The sequence below is a fragment of the Girardinichthys multiradiatus genome, chromosome 15 (assembly GCF_021462225.1).
Source record: "Girardinichthys multiradiatus isolate DD_20200921_A chromosome 15, DD_fGirMul_XY1, whole genome shotgun sequence".
In the NCBI taxonomy this organism is placed as follows: domain Eukaryota; kingdom Metazoa; phylum Chordata; class Actinopteri; order Cyprinodontiformes; family Goodeidae; genus Girardinichthys; species Girardinichthys multiradiatus.
The window spans coordinates 8,567,307-8,589,379 of record NC_061808.1 but is presented as its reverse complement, the minus strand read 5'-3'; the positions used below and the strand labels follow the sequence as shown (position 1 = coordinate 8,589,379).

At 39.6% G+C, this 22,073-nt stretch overlaps 1 protein-coding gene across 2 annotated transcripts in view; it reads left to right on the top strand.

The window, feature by feature from the left end:
* jag2b (jagged canonical Notch ligand 2b) overlaps positions 1-22,073 on the top strand; it is a 50,098-nt gene that overhangs the window by 4,126 nt on the left and 23,899 nt on the right. For both annotated transcript variants that reach the window (XM_047388333.1, XM_047388332.1), the window contains exons 3-5: positions 14,278-14,332; positions 20,848-21,105; positions 21,534-21,594. In XM_047388333.1, coding sequence (XP_047244289.1) covers positions 14,278-14,332; positions 20,848-21,105; positions 21,534-21,594 — 374 coding nt within the window. The remainder of the gene's footprint in view (positions 1-14,277; positions 14,333-20,847; positions 21,106-21,533; positions 21,595-22,073) is intronic.

Genomic DNA, 22,073 nt, shown 5'->3' with positions numbered 1-22,073 from the left:
AACACAAACTTCGTAGTGTTTTTTTTTTTTTTTATGTAAAAAAAAAAAACAACACAAAAGTGCATAATTATGAGGTGGAAAGAAAAGTATACATGGTTATCTTAATTTATAAAAATCTGTGGCGTGCATTAGTATTCAGCCCCCATGAGTTGGTACCTTGAAGAATCATCTTCCACTGCAGTTACAGCTGCAAGTTTTTTTGATAGCCCTTTTAACAGGTCAGATTAATTCACGAATGTCTGTGATCAGTAGTTTATCAAGTCTTGCAATAGCTTTCTATTTAAAATTTGGGTGTGAGCTGTGACCGGGCTTTGGATTTTATACATTTCATAATATCTGGCTGTTTGTTCAAGGTCATTGCCTTGCTTGAAGGTGACCCTCTGCATTAGTTTTAAGGGTCTGCAGCCTCTAATAGTTTTTCTTCCATGATTACCCTGTATTTAGTTCCATCAATCTTCCTATCATTTGAAAAGCTTCACTGTCCTTTCAGAAGTAAGTGTCCCCATATGTTATGCTATGATGCTGCCAACACCATGTTTCACTGAGGGCATGGTGTGTTCAGGGTGACTTTTATTCCCCCCACACACATTAACAATGGCTTTCTTCATAACACAGGAGATTAATAAAGGTGCATAATTAATAGCTGTGCTGTTAACATATTCTCCTACCTGAGCTGTGGACCTCTTGCAGCTATTCTAGAGTTACCATTGGTCCTTTGCTTTTCTGATTGCTTTCCTTTCCTGACCTGACAGTTTAGGTAGACAGCCATTTCTGGGTTGTTTTGCTGTTGTGCCATGCTCTTCCTGTTTCTTGGTAATGGATTAAAGAGTGCTATGTGGAACTTTTTAAAGCTTCAGATATTGTTTTATAACCTAACTGTGCTTTAAATATCGCCACATCCTTATCCATTGATATTCTCCTTGGTCTACATGATGCTGTTTTATTCATTAATGTTATCTAGCAAACAATGGAGCCCTTCAAAGAACAGTTGGATTTATACAGAGATTAAATGTCAAATAGGGACAAAATGACTTTTTTCTTTGTTTAAAACAAATGAAAATCAATGTATCATTTTATTTCCACTTCAATTATAAATATTATTCATCATATTAAATCCCAATAACATAAACCTGTGATTTTCACAATTTGTGAAAAAGTATTGATGCTTTTGCAGGGCACTGTTGAAAATTCCTAAAAGAAAAAAAAAGTCTTCACTGGGTGTGAAGATATGACAACACGCCACTGCCTCTGAGATGACCTCCTCTCTCCTCAGTCATCTTTCATTTCACTGTTGTTGAGTAGTTTGTTAAGGCTCATTTTTACCATATTCCATTCATCTTTTTTTGGAAACTCACCAGTTATTCTGTAGCTCTGGGTATGCCAGTATGGACATCTAACACACTCGTTGTGGCTTAAGGAAGAAACCGTATGACTACTGCAGTGATGGCGTCACCCCTAGATGGAACTGCAGACGAATCGGTTGCTGGATTCATATGTGGAACAGGCCACTGTTGGAACATAGCTGTCATTTTTTGACACATTTGTGGTAGTTACACATGCAAACAGTCTTAAAGTAAATAACTCATTCCTAAAAATGTGTTTGCAAACATTATTCAGGTCTAATTGATCAGCCGGTTTGCGCTTGGAGTACTAATGTCAAACATTAGCCTAGTTCAGCAGGCAGCTGACCAAGTTTGTCTGGCCTGATTTTAGTTTCCATTTTGTTGGCTGGCGACGCTTGTGAGCTTCAGGAGTGTGGATGGAGGGGAAAAAGATGCGTCCTACATCCATCTGATCACTAATGATATTGCCTGTGGAATTTCTCTGCCTGTCTCTTGCTTTGGCCCCTCTCCACCCGGCGGCACCGGACGTCCGTTTGATGGGAGCCTGCCTATAACTGTGTCTTCTCTGGACTGGGATAATGTGTCAGACTTCTGTCTTGTCTCTGCTGCTAACTGGATGCACGCAGTCAGGCAGGACTATAGTGGTTCTGGACAGAAAAAAACAGGAATAAGAAGCTGAATTGCTACTTTTTATTTTAATAGTCAAGACAGTTAATTTACAGATGTATAGAGGTTTACAGAAATATCTAAGCCTCTCATTTGTAGGGAGAGATTGACATTTACCCTTTCATTAATTCAACTGCTATGTAACTTGCACAGACCTGTGGAAAACAGGTATTTGTTTTCTCAGCTCAAACAAAAAGTATTTGGTCTTGGCTTTCATCCCCGGGCCCTTATGTGCTACACGCATACCCTGCTCCTCTTAATGCTTACTTTATGCTCCTGTCACGGTTCTTAATTTCCGTTACTGGAGGACAAGAATAAATTCATTAAATTTGAAGTTCCTGATCTGTTGCTTGGTGCATCAGTTATGTTAACAATTACATGAATTCATTAATTGTTCCACAACTGATGCATGTGCAAAAATTTGAATTAAAATTTAAGCTTTCACATCTTTTTCTCTTCTCTTAAAATTCAATTTTTTTTTCATATTGGATGTGTGTTTACTTAATTGCTGAAAAACAGAAACATATTTAACTCTAGCCTAGAACAGTTTGTTTAGCTTATTTAGCGTATGAGCATTAATACAAATTAAGTGCTTTATTATATTCACTGAATTCGTTTGTTAGTCCTGTATCAAATGCAAATTTTGGAGGAGTATTTATTAGCAGTCACTGTTTTCTTCCGAGAACAAGGAAAACCCTAAATGACTCGTACCCAACTTTCCAATTAGATTTGAGTGAGTTATAGATTTTATGCATAAGATGCTTTGAGTTTAGTTTTCTGAACTGAACAACATTGTATTTCCATGGTATCCACTTGTGTTGCAAAAGCAGCAAGTGGTGTTATCAAAGGCCAATTTGGGTAATTTGTTTGTCAAGTGTGACAGCAGAAAATGTTCGCTGGAGCAAATATGATCAAATTTGTGTTCAGTTACAGTGAGTGATCACAATTGTCAAAATGTCACCAGTTCACAAAGGAGGACTAAAAGACATCTATTCCACAATCATTAATAATTCCAAGTTATTTGTAAGAACACTTCAGAATATATTTCTCATCACTTGCAGAATAGTCTTTTGGAAGAATGCACAATTACCCCTCAAAATCACTTAATTTCACTATCTGTTTTCACACAGTTGGAATTAATGAAAGACTTGAACCTGAATACATTCTGTTGCCTCATGGCATGAAGTTATAATATAACAACCATTTAGGGCGTGGTGTAGAGGTTAAGGGTGGACACCGTATACAAAGGCTATGCGTCTTCAATGCAGCCGTGTGGGGTTAACCGGGTTGTAAAATGTCAAAATAATGCTTAAATGGCTCTTCCTTTAAAAAGATTTTAACTTAACTTCACAATGAGAATTTCTCCCAGATTCTGGGAAACTGAAATCACCCGGACCGCTTTCTACTGCAGGTAGGACCTCTCTAATACTGTTCATCTACCTTACTTCTAAGAGCGCAATTGCTATGTTTTGGATGCACTGAGCTGGAGGCTGTTGCACGCCGTCATGGTTAGCCACACCTGATACGGAGCTTGTCAAAACTGTTGCTAAGAGACAGCTGCATAGGTCTCCAGTAAACAATTATCTCCCCCTCTCTGTGGCTCCCTCCCTCCCTCCCTCCCTCCCCCACCCACCCATCCTCCTTTGGTCCCAAGGCTGCCGCATGGAAAACCACTCGCACGAGTCTCACCTGTGGTTCAGCTCGGCTCGATATTGATTATGCAATTAGCCAGTCAGGCTGAGCTCCCAAGGTGGCATGACAATTTGTTGGGAGAGGTCTTCTTTTTCCACTAGTCATGCTGAGGATGTTATTTGTGTCTTAAGGTTGCAGTTAGCAGCTTTACTCATCTGTGCTGCAGAAGCGCTACACATAATAAATCATATCTTTGGTTTCTGGTGCATTCTGATTAAGTCTGAACTGTTTGAACCACTGACTGAAAATGAACCTTGCACAATAAAGGTCCACATGACTTTATTTTAGTTCTGGCAAAAAAAATAAAAATAAAAAATTGTCTGCTTGTCAAAGTAGGTTACATTCTGTTTGTTCTGTTTCTTGTCCACATAATTTCTGTTATGGACAGAATGAACAGGGTTTTTTTTTGTGTACGGATCGTCCACAATTGGGGAAAGAAAACTAACTTTTGAAAAGACATGACTCAGTTTATAGTTTTGGTTTTTTTTTTAACTTTTTTTTTCACGAAGTTATCCTTAGATGCCCTAGATAAATATTGTGGCTCTTTTTGTTTTTATCCAGAGAGCTTTAATTTGCAAATCTGAAACAGAGGAACCAATGAGAAAGGATTCTGAGCTATCAAATTATCCAGATCACACATAGAGCTTTTACCTTTTTGCTCTGATTCCCTTTAAACAGTTGACTTAATATGCTGTACTGTTTGCAACGTTCACTCTGTCACACATCCTACATGATGCAGTGTTGAACTGTGTGATCCTGGCAGCTTTTATGAACTTCACAACCATCTGACCCTAAAGTTTTTGGTTTTGTTTTATGTTTTTCGCAGCACTAGTAGCAGACAGGAAAGGAATGGAGAGAGGGGATAAGACATGCTGCTAAGGTCATAGGGCCGGGGCTCGAACCCATAATGGCGCATGTCGAGGCCTCAGTCCTTGACGCAGGCCTGCGACACCGGTGTGGCTCAAGTTGCTGGATATTTTAATTGATCTGCAATAATGTTGTGGAGGAGACTGCAGAGACTTCCTGTGAGATCACTTTGTTTTTGTTCAGTCTGATTTCGCCCCATGTACAAGGTGTACTGGAGGAAAACAACAGCTTCTCCATAACTACTGGACGCCTGTTGTGTTATTCATGTGATAAAGGGAACCATGTTTTATAAAGTACTTGGATCGTCATCACTGAGCAGGAAACTGATTAGTTGCCTAAAACATTGGAAAACAATTTTTGTTTCTGATCAACTTGGTTAAAGGTTTTATCAAGTTGAGTCTCTGCCTGTGACTTTCTTTTAACTTTGGACACATTTTAGTGTGATACAAAAAAAATGCGTCAGAATCCCTCTAGTGCTGTCCTCCTTACCAAGATATCTTACAAAGCAGCTCATACAAACGATAACACAGAAAGCAAAAGCTGTTTCAGAGATTTCTTCAGTGACGTTGGTTCAGAGTGGCAGCCGATCTGGGCGTCTGCAGTCATGAAATGTATTATTCCAATTGAACCTGGTTTATTTGCATGCTCCCTGTAAATTCTAGCCGGCAGAAGCAAAATCTTTGAGACATCCTGTAAACACAAAACATGAATAAATCCCTGTATTTATCCTCCTCACGTCAGTGCCTTAGTTTAAACAACAGCTTAAACAAACCACCACCCATTGAATGGCTAGTATTCGATTACATGGCTTTATCATTTTTGAACGCTTAAACCAGTATTCAAATTTAGCTGCCATGGAGACTTTTTTTTTTTAAACTCATTGTGGAGAAGTCTATATGTAAAGATGAAGTGAGGTGGGGAGACACATGAAACCCCACATGGTTTATCCAAGCTGCAGGTTTTTGTTGTCTTGGCAATCAACAAAGAATAGCTATGTTCCCAAGTAGGACTGGTTTTAAATTTTTAATGGGCTCATTGTAGATGGCTGTAGTATTATCCATTGCAGAAATACCTCAAGCAACAGTTGGACAACTAAATAGAAGAAGGAAGCATTTTTGTTGCTTTTTGACCTAAGGAGGGAAGTTATAGAAAGTAATTTTATTTTATATAAAAAGTGTGAAAGGGAATGAAATTATATTTCCTCATTGTGGATGAAGTAGTGTTGCGCTTTAGATATTTAGGTAATCAAACGGCTCTTGAAAGGTAGCAAACAGAGGACTTCCTAAGAAATCAGTGCCACTCAGCAGTGTTTATCCACCAGCCGGCATTCAGTCTCCATGGTAACAAACTGTCGGTAGTCACCGCTACTTCAATTAGGGCTTTGGATTTAACTCGTAAATGCACCACAACATTAGGATACAGGTATTTCGTGTCAAATCCACCATTTTATCATTTGGACCTTAGTAGGGCTGCATTGCTTCAGTGAAATATTTACGCTACCGTTGCTGAAAATTGCAATGACAATATCTATGAGAAATCTTAATCCGTAGCCTTTTTGTTTCCTTTACAATAACATGATGTCCTCACAACTCTCTGTGAGCTCCAGCTCTCGCTAACTAAGGAAATACTCCTTGTCACTGTGATAATGCACACATTGATTGCGATTCCATATGTTGAGGATGTATGGCTGCACTATATCAGGTACAAATGCAATTGCAATACTATTGCTGAGCTTTGCTATTACTATTTTGATTATTTTAAACCTACGTTTTCCTGACCTTTTCCTTTCTTGTCCATCACAATGTCCCTACCACTCGTGTACTTTAACATCTGAGCCACTAAAACTGTATATAGAGGGCAGTGCAAATCTAATCAACAGGCCAAATATATTGGCCTGTAGAATTTTTAAATGCATGTCACTTGATTAAAGTGATATTATGGTGAGGATTATGATTTGCTGTATTCTTCAGCTCTGGACAGGATGTGGCCTGCCAGCTCCTGCTAGTAAATCCAAATGGGTTCAGCCACGCTATGTAGCTGGTAAAATCAAAAACACAGCAGTCTAACAGGCAGGTGCACAGTTTGTTTGAAAGAACCTGCATGAGCTCTTTTCATTAAAACTTTACACATCTGTTTACTATGTTGCACATTTACTTATGTACATCTTTAGTTGTTATTGAGCTGATTCTGTTTGAAAGTTAATGGTTATATTCTCTCACTTTGTCTGTTGGACAGGTAGAATTGCACATTTAGATTAACAAGTATTCTTCACTGCAACCTTTGGCAAAACTATGACAGTATGATTAGCTTTTAATTAAGCAGACTGTTACCGTTATGACCAGAAGGCCATGGAACATAATTTGGATCCTGCCATCAACAAATGTTCTGAAAATGCGACATCTCTGTATGTGTGCAATTTATTTGCTGCTCTCCCCTGCCTCTTGTTAAATGTATGGTGTGCAGGTGCTAGAGGTTCCTTGTGGAGGTAATTAAAGCATGTCATTACACGGCCAGTTAAATTGTCACCGTACTGTTGAACCTGTTTGAAATGATAATGGCGCTCGGCTGGAGGCGGTGCTGTGCTGCACTCCAGTCGGGCGCCGTGTTGCCTTGAATCAGGAATTAGCCTGTTAATGTTTCTGAAGCATGCTTATGGCTGTGGTAGCTCTCTGGCTTGAGGCAAACTATTGCTAGAGGAAGTAATTAACATTCAAATGCACAAGATAAACTGGCTTGACCTTTCTTTAAGGCGATGCTTTTGTTGCTTTTATTGGGTCACTAGCATGACCTTCTATATGAGGTTTTGCTGTTTTCATAAATCAACAAATTTATCCAAGATAAACCCATTGATAATCTACCATTCTGGTGCTAGGAGTTCTGTCACCCTACCATTTCTAACCAAATGGTTAATTTGACTTTGAGCAATTATAAACTGGTGAATATTTGCATTGACATGTCTGTGGTTTACTTGCGAACTCATTTACACTGCTCTCACCAAGCGAACGTTTGCGTACTGGTGTTTGTTTTCACGTGTTGCATAGTCTTGGATCATGCTGGCTAATTAGCACCAGGAGAAGGAGGGGTTTGTTGTATTGGAAGTGCATGGGTAATGACCCTGTTGGCATAGTAGCAGCATGCTCAATGGGCCGTGTATGTGTGCGCACAGCCGGTATACAACAGCCAGCCAAATGCCTGGCCTTCCGCGACACATCTCTTGGCTTGGGATTCTGGCAAGCACTGGATAAGCAGAACCCATCCCTCCATCTTTCTATGTTGACAGAGCTCTGCCTCTTCAACCCATGGTGTATATGTGTAGATGGCTTTGGCTTTTTCATAAAATAATTTGTATGTTTAACTGGACTGGTCCTTTAGTTTCTGTGCATATTGACCTCTTGCATTCATGTCTGTTAAATCTTTACCTCTGCCTTTTATCAAAAGGGATGAAATATGCATTTACAAAAGCCAGTGATAATGTTGGCCTTTTTTTTTTGTTTGAGCAGACTTCAAGACGGGGTCAAAAAATATGAAAGAATTCCTCATCTACCTGCCAATATCATCTCCACATATGCTTGGATTTTGCCCCTGGAGGTCTTTGATCTTTACCCTCGAACAGATCGGGGAGCAAGGTGCAGGGGATATTTCTTCCCTATCTTCTTGGCGAAAAAGAAAAGAAGCAAGTCTGGCTCTCATCTATTTTTACTCTGGAGTGCATTCAAAGAGTCTCCCTTCAAATCTCAGATTCAAAAATTCTCAATTGGCCTAGAAACATCTTGAACTGTCTTCTTGTAAATTGTAATGTTTCGTGTGAAGAGGAACAAATAACTGTTTTCACTTGGGTCGTTTAATTATAAAACAAAATAGCGACTGGGGGCTTTAAGCATTGATTGAGATCATTTATAGATTTCTATCCAGGTTGATGGGACTCTACTGGTTTCAATCAATATTTTAAAGTGATACTTGGAGCATCGAAGGCTGTTTGGGAATACTACAGTTTATACAAGCTGCTATGCAGCCATTGCAAAACCAAGAGATGGGATTGAGATCACAAATTAATGAAGATTCCCAGAAACCACTATTGCAGGCAACTGGATGGATCACATTTGACCTTGTGTCCCATCAGAAGGCAATAAATCAGGGCATGTCAGATGAACACCCCCAGTGGACGATCTGGGAACACAGAGGTGGATGATCAGGTCACCTCTCTGTGACATGGGAAACGGAGATATACCAAGGTCACAGAGGGTGTTTTTCTTCAGAGTACCAGTATGCGAATTGTATCTGTTCAAGGTGTTAAAAAACATGTATGAAAGACTTTCAACTTCAATCAACATTTGTGCTCCCAGCCTTCCCCAAGAGACTGCTGAGTCAATCAAAGCTCCAGTCTACAACGCAGACTCCGATGGTGCTGAATTGTTGGCAGACTGGGATCAGGCATGGGATTACACACCAGACCCGGATCTCACATTCTTAGTATTCTTTGAATGCAAACACGCACATCACCCCACATGCAGAGGGCTGACCCCTCTTTTCAGAAAGAAGCGTGCAGATCCCATGCTTGGTGACCCCAACCTGCCCCAGCTTCCACTTCCCACTGCCATCTCTCTCTCTGTCCCCCCCTTCCCTTTTTATACTTCAACAACTACCTTCCACTCATCTGTCCACCCCTTCATCTGGCGTGGGAACCTACACCTGTGTCTCTCCCCAGGCATCGCCAACACCACATCTTCATCCTTTTCACAATTGTAGTCCATTGTTAAGAGTTAGAATAGATACCTGAAGTCTTGAAAAAATCTTTTTAAGCCATGTGGCCTAATGACATTTCACCTGGATTTTATCTTATTGCATTAAGCAAAGATACCTCATGTTTTTCTGCCATGTCCCAATTCTTTACTTGAAAACTAGGATTCTGTCTAAATCCTCTAATCCATCTGGGGAACCAGTAGGATTTTGGAGCTTTGACCTGAAGTGTGTTCTTTCGATTGTCAGACAAATGTTAGTTATCAAATATTTCTACCTTGAGGAAAGGTTAAAAAAGCTGGCAGTTTGAGTTCATGTTTATTTTTCTGAAGTGCATTGCATTTGGATTTACCATGATGACTTGGTGGAGGAACCACTGGCGGCTGTCCTGCAACTGTCCTCAGGCTCGGCAGCACACATGCTGACACTAATTGTCCTCGTGCTGACTGTGTCTCTTCACGGACAATGGTTTTGATTGGAATGGGGGTGAGTTACGGTGTTGGGACAAGGGTCTTTGTTTGGTAGCCTTTCCCCGTTCCCTCCCCCAGTCCTCTCCTTTATCCCACTGCCCATCCATCTATCTTGTTCCAACCATTTGGGCAGCTGTCACTTAATCCAGCTAATCACAGACTGGGATGGTCTGTGGGAAACCAGTCTAGTCAATGGCTTTGCTCTTCTGACTTTGAGACTATTTACTGAACTGTTTACTGCATGGAGGCATGCAAGCAAGTCTAGATCTTTGTAAACCCTAAATACACAAAATTACAGTAAGACCACCTGTTTTACTTATCTTTGTTTTGCTTTTTTACCCCTTTTTATACACAGATTTATCCAGCAGTTTCCAGCCAACGATGCATGTATTGCCAATCAGTTCTTTTTCTATGCATTGGCACACACGCCCACCCACATGCATAGACGGGAGCAACCCGCCTTTCATTTTGTAGTGGGGGGATGGGTGGAAAGGTCAGAAGCCGAGCTACGTGTCGTAGGATGCTGCACGTTCATGTCACATAATCCATCGCTGAGGCTGCTTCTGCTTCATGTCTGCTGCAAGTCTGCAGTTGGATAGATGGATGGATAGATGGAGTTCCCTGCAACATCAACCTGAACATTACATTGAAGATATTAAGTTTTCTCTTTTATCTCACTTTTTGGTTCTCACCTAATCAATCTCTGCAACATTTCGACTTTGACCATTTTACCTGTTGATAGGGTGTCATGCAACTGTGCTCCCTGTATCTAAACACTCTTTAGCTCTTTAGCTCCTCCGCTAACCCATCATCTTCCCTGCTATTCTCTCATCACCCATGGTCTTCCACAAAAGCACTCCCCTCCCCTTCCTCCTTCCACCACCCACAGCCAGACAAGCCTGCTTAATCCCACAGCCCAGCAGCAACCAGCCTACCAGCTTGTTGGTCCCCCAGATCAACAACACAGACTTACAAACACACATTTTGCCGCCCTTCTCTCCCCGGTTTCTTTTCCCCAGCTTGACTCATGCATTCACAAATCCATTTTTTCCCCCTCTTAACCAGCCCCGCCCCGCTCCAACATCCCATCAGTGACATTACACTAGAGGTCACAGCAGTCACACTATGGCTACTACAACTGTCACTGGTAGTGATGTAATGAGTGCTATTTAGGTCAGCTGGTTGCCTAGCAGTGATGCTGGTTTGCTTTGGTAGTTCCCATCTGTGTGTACATCTATTTACATTTACTCAAACCAGTCTCTGCAGTGTTTGTGCAGAATGCACACAACTGTTCATGTTTTATAGTCTCCATGGTCTAGAAGACTATCTAAATAAAAATAATTTATTAAAATAATGCCTATGATAATCGGTGGTTGATTTATATTCTGTAATTTCCAATCCTGCTTTTGTACTACAACAATAAATTGTTTCTTTAATTTAAGCTTAAATAGGCTTGAATTATCTAAATAAAGAAATACACAGCTTTGAGTTTAATCTAAAATGGCATTGAATCCTTTTTTTTGAGTTATTTAAACATTACCTGAAAACTTTGAAACATTTATGATTTTTTTTTTTTCCCCCAATTTCTAATCTTCAATGGAGAGCTACCAGTGTTCATCAACACCCTACAAGTGTAAAGCATAACTTTGTGTGAAACGTGATAATCCACTTACCGGTGATTTACCTCCCTGTCTGACAACCAAGGACTAAGCCAGTTCATCTTGTGCAGTTCGTGCAGGCAAAGTGAGTTGGTTATTGGAAGTCGAACCTTCAGGGTCTTTAGAAAAATGTATTTTAATGTTTGTCAGGAAGATACTGAAACTCATTTGAATAAGAAATAAATGTAAAATATATTTTGTAGTTCCAAATTGAAGCACAGTGTATGGCAGTAGTCTATTCTGACCCCAGGTTTAGGTCATTATTGTGGTCTTCATCCAGATTAATCATTTTCAGTGGCTGCAAGCTTGCTCTAGAAATGCAGCACCCCCACTTTTAGGTGTGTGTACAAACTCCTAAAACGTACCCTTTTTTAAATAACATTTTATTTAAGTGATAAAATATGTTGAAATATTTAAATTGTTTCACTACAAATTTATGAAATGGGCAAAAAACAGTTTTTTACTAAAATAGCTGATGTGCCATTAGTAGCTCCTCTATCAATGAACTATTTGTGTGTAAGTTTTTTTTTATATTGCTCAGAGAGCCTAGGCACTTTCAAACTCCTTGTTTGCCAGGATATAAATACGACACAAAGCCCTGTTCCATTCAGCCATTCATCAAAAGTGGAAAGACGAAAGAACATGACGTGATGCTGAAGAGTTTTGCTCTTTAGTCAGTAACTGGCTAAAAGTAAAATGGCTATTCTCCTAAACTTGTCCATCTATAGTATGGCTACATATAAAAAACATTATTAAATGTTATTAATTATTTCAGTAATATTAGTTGGGGATAAATTCACATTTGTGCACCTCTGTTTTGTGTCAGAATGGGAATCTTCAAAACTTGCAATCTAATACACAACACAAATTGTATTCTAAACAATTCCTTGCAATATTAAGATTGCACCAATGCCATGTGTCAATGTGTATTATTGGTATGTTGTGCAGCCCTAATATACAATTGGAACACAAATTAAAAAGTTTAAAACCATTGAGGCTGTGACAAATGAGTCTGAAGAGGGACCCAAACTTTTGTCTGCTTTTTAAAATGTAGAATTTCCAAAGGCTCACCATTACAGAACAATTGCAGATTTTTCTGTGTAAAATATTGCTACCACAGTAAAATATTTAAGGCTTTTTCCACATTATCAGGGGTGCCAGTAATTATGGAGGGCGCTGTATATTTGGGAGCAGCTTGGTTTGCCTTTTTTCTTAGATTCAAAGAAGGTTTACAACACTTTCTTCAAACTAGAACAAAATAGTTCAGCTAACCTTTCCTGTTGTTTCTAGCCCACAATCATATTGACTGTCTTTTATTAACCCATTTTCCTAATGACTTTGTTTCATTTCGACTCTTGACACTGTTCAAATTACTCCACTGCCTGTTTTCCATTCACAGTTCCAGCACCGCACGGCTCCACTCCGTTCAATCTCGCTACTCTGCGCGATAGCTGTTTCCATTGACACACTGACAGCTGGAGCTATGGCCTGAAGCCCCGGCTCCAGCCATCAGCTGTGTGCTGCACCGCTATTATCCCTTACTATCTTATGGTTCCGTGTGAGCTAAGCAAATATGAGAAGTTTCAAGTACAACCATGCAAAGTAAAATAAACATTCACCATCCCACATCATGTCTTTCAACTAAGATCCACTGCCACGGCTTTAAGTTTGAACAGCTCCGGCCATTGCGGTCCTTGATATTTTTGTAGTCACTCTTGAGTTTTTTTCTTAAGCTTTTCCAGGCACTGTGATGTGCATTAAAACCCATGGCTTGTCATTCTCTCTGCTACCTTGGCGAACACTTTCTCATGGAGTGTGTTGACATACGGCTCTGCACGCTCATGGCCAATCGGTGAACAGCAGTCTGTTCACATCACATTTTGGCCCTGCTCAGCCCCAATGGGAGCTGCTGACGAGCAGGTACAAAGAAAGTAAGTACCGGGCTGGAAAAGCCAGTAATGGAAAGGATTGCAAAACGGGCCGAGTGGACTAGAGCCATGGAAAAGGGGCACATGTGCATCTCCCCTTGGAGAAGACAAGTGCTGATTGTCATTTACAAAGCTGTTTGAATACCAAGCTACATAGCCAGTATTAAGAAAGCTCATTCTTAAAACTGAAAATGTAACATTTTGAACTGTCAAAGTTTCATTATTGAGCTGAAAAGTGCAAGAAAATTGATATTTGTGGCACTACATGCAGAGCCAGAGGAAGGTTAAAGGCATCACGCAGGTTGATGCGTTACTCCTAACTTTTTTCCAGTTGCTACTTTTGGCTGCTCACAGTTGGACCTACTGTAGCATGCTCTCTTATTTCTGAATCATTGGGTTTCATTGGAGCTGTAACTCAAGCACTACTCTGTGTAGTCGAGCCAAGTTGAATGCCAGACTCTATAGTAGCAATAAAATTGATTTTTGCATCATCTGTTCGAATGTGTGTGTGTGTGACGGTTGTTTAGGAATTAGATGACGGAAAAGATTGTTTCTTTTTTTTTTTCTCAACGTTCTTTGCTTATCTTTACTTCTCAGTTAATCTAAAGGCTAAACAGTTTTATAGTAATATACGTTTATAGAACATGAAACCTTATTCTTAAAATTGATTTTTGGACTGATATGGTGCATCAGGAGTAAATTCATATTTTAGGAGCATATGTGAAATGCAGTAAGATTAGAGATCATAAGAGAAGTAATGGTTGTGTTCTCAATAATTTGATTTTCGTGTTTGCCAGGTCACTAATCCAGTGCAAAAACTAAATTAGGGCCATTTTGTGCAAAGTATTAAAAATAGATAAATTGTTGCTATTGTGTCTTAAATTTCATGTGTCTTTCTGTTTTCCCTCTTCTGCAGCGGGAGTTTTCGTTGATTGTGGAGGCCTGGGACTGGGACAACGACACACGCAACAGTAAGTTAATATTTCATTGCTGTGGCTTCAATATACAAGTTCTCAGTGACACTGGTTGTCCTTCATTTATTTCATTGCTTTCTTTTAAATATTCTGTTTTCCCTGATTCTTTTTTCATTTATTCGACATCAGTGGTAGAAGGTAGTCTAGCTCATTTAGGTATCAAGTTTGTTGCTCCTGTCTGATGAACTTTGCCACAGTCAGAGGCTCATCATGAAACGGGCTATTAAGAAATTGTTCTCTAATTATATCAGGAGCACCTGCATTATTAACCACTTCCTCTGTATGACTTGGAGGAGAGAGACCATGGTTTTGAAAGGACTTTTGACAATTGAAACACTAATTGGTTCCTGGTTCATATATTCCAAAAGTGGGAAGTTCACTGCCAATAAATAAAAATAAATAAATAAATAAATTGTTCCTGCTGCTGAGTTGCTGTTAAACATTGCCTAGATAACAAGGATGGTTTTCTTTTTGTCTGTTTTTTTTATATATATATAAGTGCTACAGTATATGGTACAGAAAAAAACATGTTTCTAGCATATCAATTATTTAATTTTAAGCTTTGGGTTGCAAATGATTGTAATTTTATGATTCCACCCCCATACTGTGCAAAGATTTTGAACCACCCCTAATTAATTTTTAAACCTCTTGCATAGAGCCTGATTTTGATCATCTGTGTGCCAATTTTTCAGTTAATGGCTCCTTAAGAATCACCAAATACAGTTGTTCACCTGTTAAACCTTCTGATCTTTGGTATGTTGCATTTAATCGTTCCAAATATTAGAATTTTGTTATTTGCAGTCTGCAACAAAAAAATTGCTGCTTTCTTTTTTCGGGGTTGACTGGTTAACAGAGTGGAAAAAGCAGCCAAAGTCCAAGGAAAATCTTTGAAACTTATCAGAAAGCCTGAACCAACCACTGACCAAGACCACTTAAAAAGATCTCAAGAAACTCTGCCCCTTAAAAGTGACATGAACAATGTAGGAACGCCAGAAAGCCTCACCCCCCAAAAAACATTTATACACCAACATGATCTTTTCACAAACGTGAAGCATTAAAGTAGTTTAATTGTTTGCTGCTCACTGATACCCATCATCCAGGGGTTGCAGAATGCAATAGCAATACAGAGGAAAAGGTCCTCAGCAACACACCATACTAAGACTTTGATAAATAGAACATATTTTATAAAAAGGAGCCGATGCTAAAATTAGAAACTTGTTAAGACCTCTGAAAATCCTTGTACTACTGAGCAAGACCAGTTTAGAATGATGCATGTTTGTCTCTTTTAAAAGAAAAATAGGAAATCTTGTCTTTAAATCTTTGCAGATTAATGCATTTGCACATGTATGCAGTTGACTGATGGAGTTGATGGTTTAGTCAGAAGAGGCCGTTTTCTGTTTCTCTTTTGTGTGACCTGGTTTGCGTTCATGCTGAAATCTGTCCTATAAATCGTCTCACAGTGTAAACCTTGAATCTCAGTAATGTTGACTCTAATTGTCATTTTTGACCAGCTGTATCCTGTGTCGACTCCTATAAGTTTTTTTTTCCACATCTGTGCAGTAGCCCCATGTTGAGGAAGAACCCTCATTGGCTGTAATATCCGCATGCCTGAGTGCAGCTTTGATCTGTGAAGACACCAAGAATTGTTCATGAGCGTCTTGTTAATTAACTCAGAATGTACAGTGTTGGACCATTTCTTTCTGCCCATCTTCGGCCTTGTTTATGAAGTTTTTTGCATCCTGTTTTGGCGCCCTCATCAAACAGACTTCCGCCCATGGATAAGGACAATGGAGAATAAATAGATTTTGACATCATCACTCTTTGATTAGCGCTGTGTGCTCTCTTGTTGTTACATTAGTTGAGTAATTTTGCAGCTCTGATGGATCTGAGGCCTAATTGTTGTTTGAAACATTCCAGTTGGTTTCCTTCCAGCTTGTAACATTTAACTCTGAGCCAAGTCGCTGTAAAGAACTTAAATGGATGTTTCTGGTCCAAGTGTTCATTTTGTCACTTTTTTGGAGTAAAGTAAACTGCAGCTTCCCATTCAAAATTAAAGAAACACTTGTTTTATACATTTTCACCCATTGCTTAAAGCTTTGTAAAGCTTACATTGCAGATCTAAACCAAGCCTGGAATTTTATCATAATGAATTTTCTTTTTCTATCTTAACGTCTGTAAGTTCCAGGTTGTACCAGAAAATATTCGTAAAGTGATTGAGCATTGGCCTGGTAGATGGGTTAAACTGGATATATACTTATTCATTTTGTTGTTTTGTTTTTTTTACCTCAATTGCTACTGTTGGTGCACATGTTGTGGCGTTTAAGAAATTACAACTATAGGTTACACTGTACCTTACAAAAGAAATCATACCCTTTTGAGATATTTTCACATTTTGCCGCATTACGAAAAAAAGCATAAATGTGTTTTTATCTGGATTTTTTCAGACCAAAACAACATTTTGTATTGCTTGGAAGTGAAGGGAAAAAGGAATAATTCGTTTTCAAAACTTTTTACAAATAAAAGCCTTATAAGTGCGTTTGTATTCAGCCCCTCTGAGTCGATACTTGGTAGAACTATATTTCTGCAATTACTGCTCCAGGTCCTTTTTAAAGGTAAGTCTACCAGAGCTGCACATCTAGAAACTAAACGTTTTACCCATTCTTCTTTAGAAAAATACGTCAAACTCGGTCAGATTGGATGTAGAGCATCAGAGGGAGATCGGTCACAGGTTTTCAACTGGTCCTCAGTCTGCACTTTATCTGGACCGTTCTATCACGTGAATGTGCTCCGATCTGAGCCCTTCCAATGCAGATCCAGTTGTATTGCTCTGCTGGAACTTAAAGCTCTGCCCCAGTCAGATCTAATAAACGGCTTCTGTGTTTCTGCTTAAGAAAATCATCTCCAGAGCATGATTCTGCCGTCATCTCCATGTCTCACATTGGGATGGTGTAGTTTAGTATGACAGGTAATTTAAATTTTTCAAAACCAACGTAGACCAAAAACGTCAGTTGCTGGTCTTCCAAAAGTAAATGGGGTGTGGGATTGAGCAACAGCAATTCAAATTACGACAGTCTATTAGTAGGTCTTAATTAGTAATACCATTTTCTTGCGTGTTCTTGATCTTCTGTGCATCTTAAAACTAAACTGAATATGTTAAGGGGGTAAAGTGTTTGATCTCTAAGAATTAAGAGTTGTCTGAGGGCCTTACTTCATCATGCATAGATATAAAAGCTAATGTTTGTGGAGTTAAAAGCCTTGCTTGGATGTGATGCAGCTCAGCTGTCAGTAACGGTACTGGGGTCAAAATACTAGGCTGTTGTTTTTTTTTTTGTCATAAAATTAAAAATGCAGAAATGAACACCAGTGCTTTGCAGTCAATATTGTGTTAGTGTTATATTCTGAATAAGTTTTCGAAGAAATATTGGAGAAATGTAGGTTTTGGTTTTTTTTGTGGAGTTTGTGAAAGTGCATCTACAGTGTGACTGAGAATTGGACATGTGTTGAGACATGCTTTTTGCACATGTATCAGCAGAGCTGCAGATTTTTCTGAGAGGTGCTGTATTTTATAGTTAAGTGAACCACACCTTTTGTGTTTAATGGAGCATATAGGCCTGTTTTGCCATGATTTTGAACCAATGTTAGTTTAAAAGGTCAGGTTAAGGTCAAATGGTAGAACTGCCAAATAAAAAAAATTCAACACTGTGATAAGTCCTGAGGTGCAGTGTAAATGTTTTTTTTATTCTTCCTTGATCATATTATATTGTAATACAATATTTGAAACATACTTGCAGACCTACAGGTTTATCCAATGACTCTGAATGCCACAGGTGTTTAAAAAGCTGCATTTGCGGCACTACAAGTGTTGCTGGATCCTCACCTGCCCAGATCTTTGTCCCTCTTCATGCACCTTGAAAGTAGTTCAATTTCTGCCATAAATGTCTAGATTTATTGAGGGTACATCTATTATAATGTTTATTTCCACTTGTACTGCTGCCATGTAGGATCAAATTTCCAAGGACTGCTTCTTGTAGATTAGCATTTTTTTCCAGTGGTAAACTGGTGTCTAAGGTCTTAAACCTATGACTTGGTGAGGGATTTCTTTTCTACCGCCTTATTAGAAGCCTCTGAATTAATCAAGATGCAGAAAACTGACTTTTCACAGATTGATCTGTTGGTCACACGTCATGAGCAATCAATAGAATTTGGCTAGGTTTTGATCACTGGTCGATCAATTGGAGAACCCTGGTAAAATATGCCGTGAATGGATTAAGGGAGTGTCTCCTGTCCGACGTTTTTTCTATTACTCTGAGATTTTCCTCTTGCTCACTGCCTGATTCGTTGGCCATCCAGACGGCCTGTGTTGTGCATGGATTATTTTGTATGTTTGATATTGAGGACATGACTCAAGTCTAGTAGACATGAAGCATAACATCTTGGCATGACTCAGCATCAGGCTAGTCTAATTCTACACAAGAACCGATGTGCCGTTCTGTCAGTGGATTCCTCTCCTCCACAGTCACATCCTCCCGTCTGGCTCTGCCCCCCCTCCCTTGTCCTCAGGAAAGGCAGCTGGGTGTTTTGTGTTTATCGAACAGGAAGTGGAGTGGACTGGGCGAACTGGCTCACTGTTTAGACACTTGGTAGCAGAGACCGGCTTGGGCCCAGAGCCCATTGTTCTCTATCTGGCAACTGGTGAGGGTTATTTCTGTTGTTGTTGCTTAATTCTGTCTGACATTGTGTAAGTCCCCAGCAGAGGAAGGTGCAGGCATGTGTGTGTTCCTGTTTCCAATGAGTCCAAAACCACGGAGAAAAAGAAATCACGGGGGTCCCTCCACACTGATTGTCTGCTTTGAGCTCCCTTTGATAAATCAATTTGTTTTCCCACTGTAACATTTCTGAGAATGCTGTAAGCTAGATGCTGATGATAACCAACATCCACATGAGGATGCAGGTCTAAAGTTCACTTATGATGGATTAATTCAGTGTTCAGCTCCATGTGATATCAAAGGTTGTAATATGTAACATTTGAGGCTGGTCATTGTTTGTAGACCTCATAAATGACGTAAAATAGTTTTTTGTTTTTTTCAGTTAATTTTGGGTGGTTGAAATTATAAACTTGTAATCCGTGGGTCCCCACTGTCGTGCAATAATGCAGGCGCTGCTCTGGCCTGTCATGGTGAAGTAAGAGCAGTCTGTTTCCATCCTCACCTAAGGTTATTAGATCATGTATAATAACAAATGAGAACAAAAAAAGTGACAACATTTTGTAAGAATCAGAAGGAAACGAAAACAAAGCCTCGATTATGTAGAAACATTTCAAATAAGTTATGTTTTTTTGTTTTTGTTTTTTTTTTATTTGTGTGGACTTACGTCTCTTTGGGGGAAGCAGGTGTAATTTGCCTCTCGTTTTACTACCTTGCGCTTAAATCATGATCGAAAGAACAAGACCTGAGGTAGAAGTGGCTGAAATTGGCTTCTTTTGTAGGGCAGCTGGGATTAGCCTTAGAGAAGAGGTGTATAGTAAAATTATCCAGGTGAGGCTTGTAGTAAATCGGTGACATCTCTGCATTAAAAGGAGTCCATTGAGATGGTTAAGGCATCTAATTAGGAGGCCTTCTTTGAAGATTTTCTGGTCATGTCCCACTGGGTAGAGACCCAAGAGAAGAGCCAGAGGTCAATGGAAGGACTATACATCCCTTCTAGCTGGGCAATGCCTTGGAATGCCCCTGAATGAGCTGAAGAGCGACACTGGGGTGAGGGTGGTCTGGGTGTCTATTGGACCTATTAACCCTGTGACCCAATCTTGCATAAATCAAAAACAATGGATTGATGGATGTAAAAAAAAAAAAAAGTTTTGCAGTGTTGACATTTAAGATGTTTAGGATCCTATATCTGTGACTGTGGTTTAGCCTTCTTGTTATCTGCTGAAGTCTCTCACCTTGTTTAAAAGTAGCCAACAATGCCAGCACAGAAAACGTTTAAGTAACTTCTTATAGCTTTTGTGCTTCCTCTGATTTAAATTTTGATCTGTTTTCATGGTGACTTTTCACACTAAAGAATGTTGTGGTTAGTGCAATATGTTGATGCTAGATAGGTTGTTTTTTATATATATATCTTAGAAAGCATTTTTCTTTTCAGTGGGTTCCTACACTTTTTTGAGCGCATCTTCTGGCTTCAACTCAAAGACTGCACTGATTTTGAAAATGAATAATCTCGTTTTCCCTCATTAACACAAAGGTGTTGTCAGTATTGACTAATGCCACTTAATGTGTCGGAAGAACCATATCTAGAGATCCATTTGTTTTAAGTTTCAGGACAGCCAGTTGAGCTGAAAATGTTCTGCTTCAGCTTTCCTACTATACCAATTTTTCTGCTAGCTCTCAATTTGAAATGTTAAATTTGAGTTTAAGACACTGTTGTTAACTGCAGAGCCTTAATGTGTTTTCTCAAACTTTGACCAAAACTAAGTCACCCCCTTGACGTGATGTGCCGTCATCTTATGCTTGTTTTAGACAACGAGGAGCTGCTGATTGAGCGTGGCGTTCACACTGGCACAATCAATCCCGGCGATAGCTGGCAGACCCTCGATTACGATGGGCCGGTGGCTCGCCTGCTCTACCGCATCCGGGTGCGCTGCGACGAGAACTACTACGGGAACAAGTGCAACAAGCTGTGCGTTCCTCGGGATGACTACTTCGGACACTATCGCTGCGACCCTTCAGGGACTCAGGTGTGCCTAGATGGCTGGATGGGCCCAGACTGCAGGACAGGTTTGGCCATGATTTATTTTCTGATACTAGCGTTTAAAAGTGAGAATCTGCTTATCTCTTTGTTACCTTAATAATTACTCCTGTTGTCCAACAATTGTTCTTGCTTGTTTGTGGTGGCTGTGTAATGAGTGGTAAAATTATGCTTGTCTAAAAATGCAACACTGGGTGTATAGCCTTGCTTGTAGGTGGCATCAGGGGAGACTCAGGGGTTCCCCTCTAAATAAGTTAACTAACATTAGAAGGCAACGAGTGAAAAGATGGGTGGTGAAAAGGTGGAGTTGTTTTTAAAAGTTGGGTAGAGTTTTGCATGCAAGTTGTGAAGTTGTCTTTTCAGAGTGCCATTAATAATCTCTTGCACTTGTTTAAACTATGCATTTTCTTTGACATTTTTCCACATGAGAATATATTGTTTTATTTTCTCTTTCCAGCGATCTGCAGACGAGGCTGCAACCTGTTACATGCCAACTGCTCTGTCCCAGGCGAATGCGAGTAAGAGATTTTTTTTTTTCTAATCATACTTGTCATTTACTTTTTGTGGTAATTTTAATTATGACAACAATTATTTCCTGTTTTCTATGTATTTAAATTCCTACCACCTTTTTTACTTGCTTTTTTGAGACCCTTTTAAATTTAAAGAAGGTTTTTACAGCAGTTGAAACCATAGCAATCTTTTAGATCACCCTAAAAAAATAAAAATAGGGAAAAGACGAGGTTTTGCATTCCGAGCGGAGGCAGCATCAACTTGGTGAGGCTTGTTGTTTTTTGTGTCAGCCTCTCCTTCCCTTGTGGGCATCTCCCAGATCCCTTCTGAAGGCAGGGCTGAAGCCACCCCTGCCTTCTGGTATTTTTAGCAGGCCAAAATCCTCCTCAGAATGCCAAGCACCTCATCAGCTCTCTGCACCTTAGACCAAAGAAAGACGCTCTTCTGCTTGTGGAAATTGCAACGCTGTAAACCACGCCGGGAATTG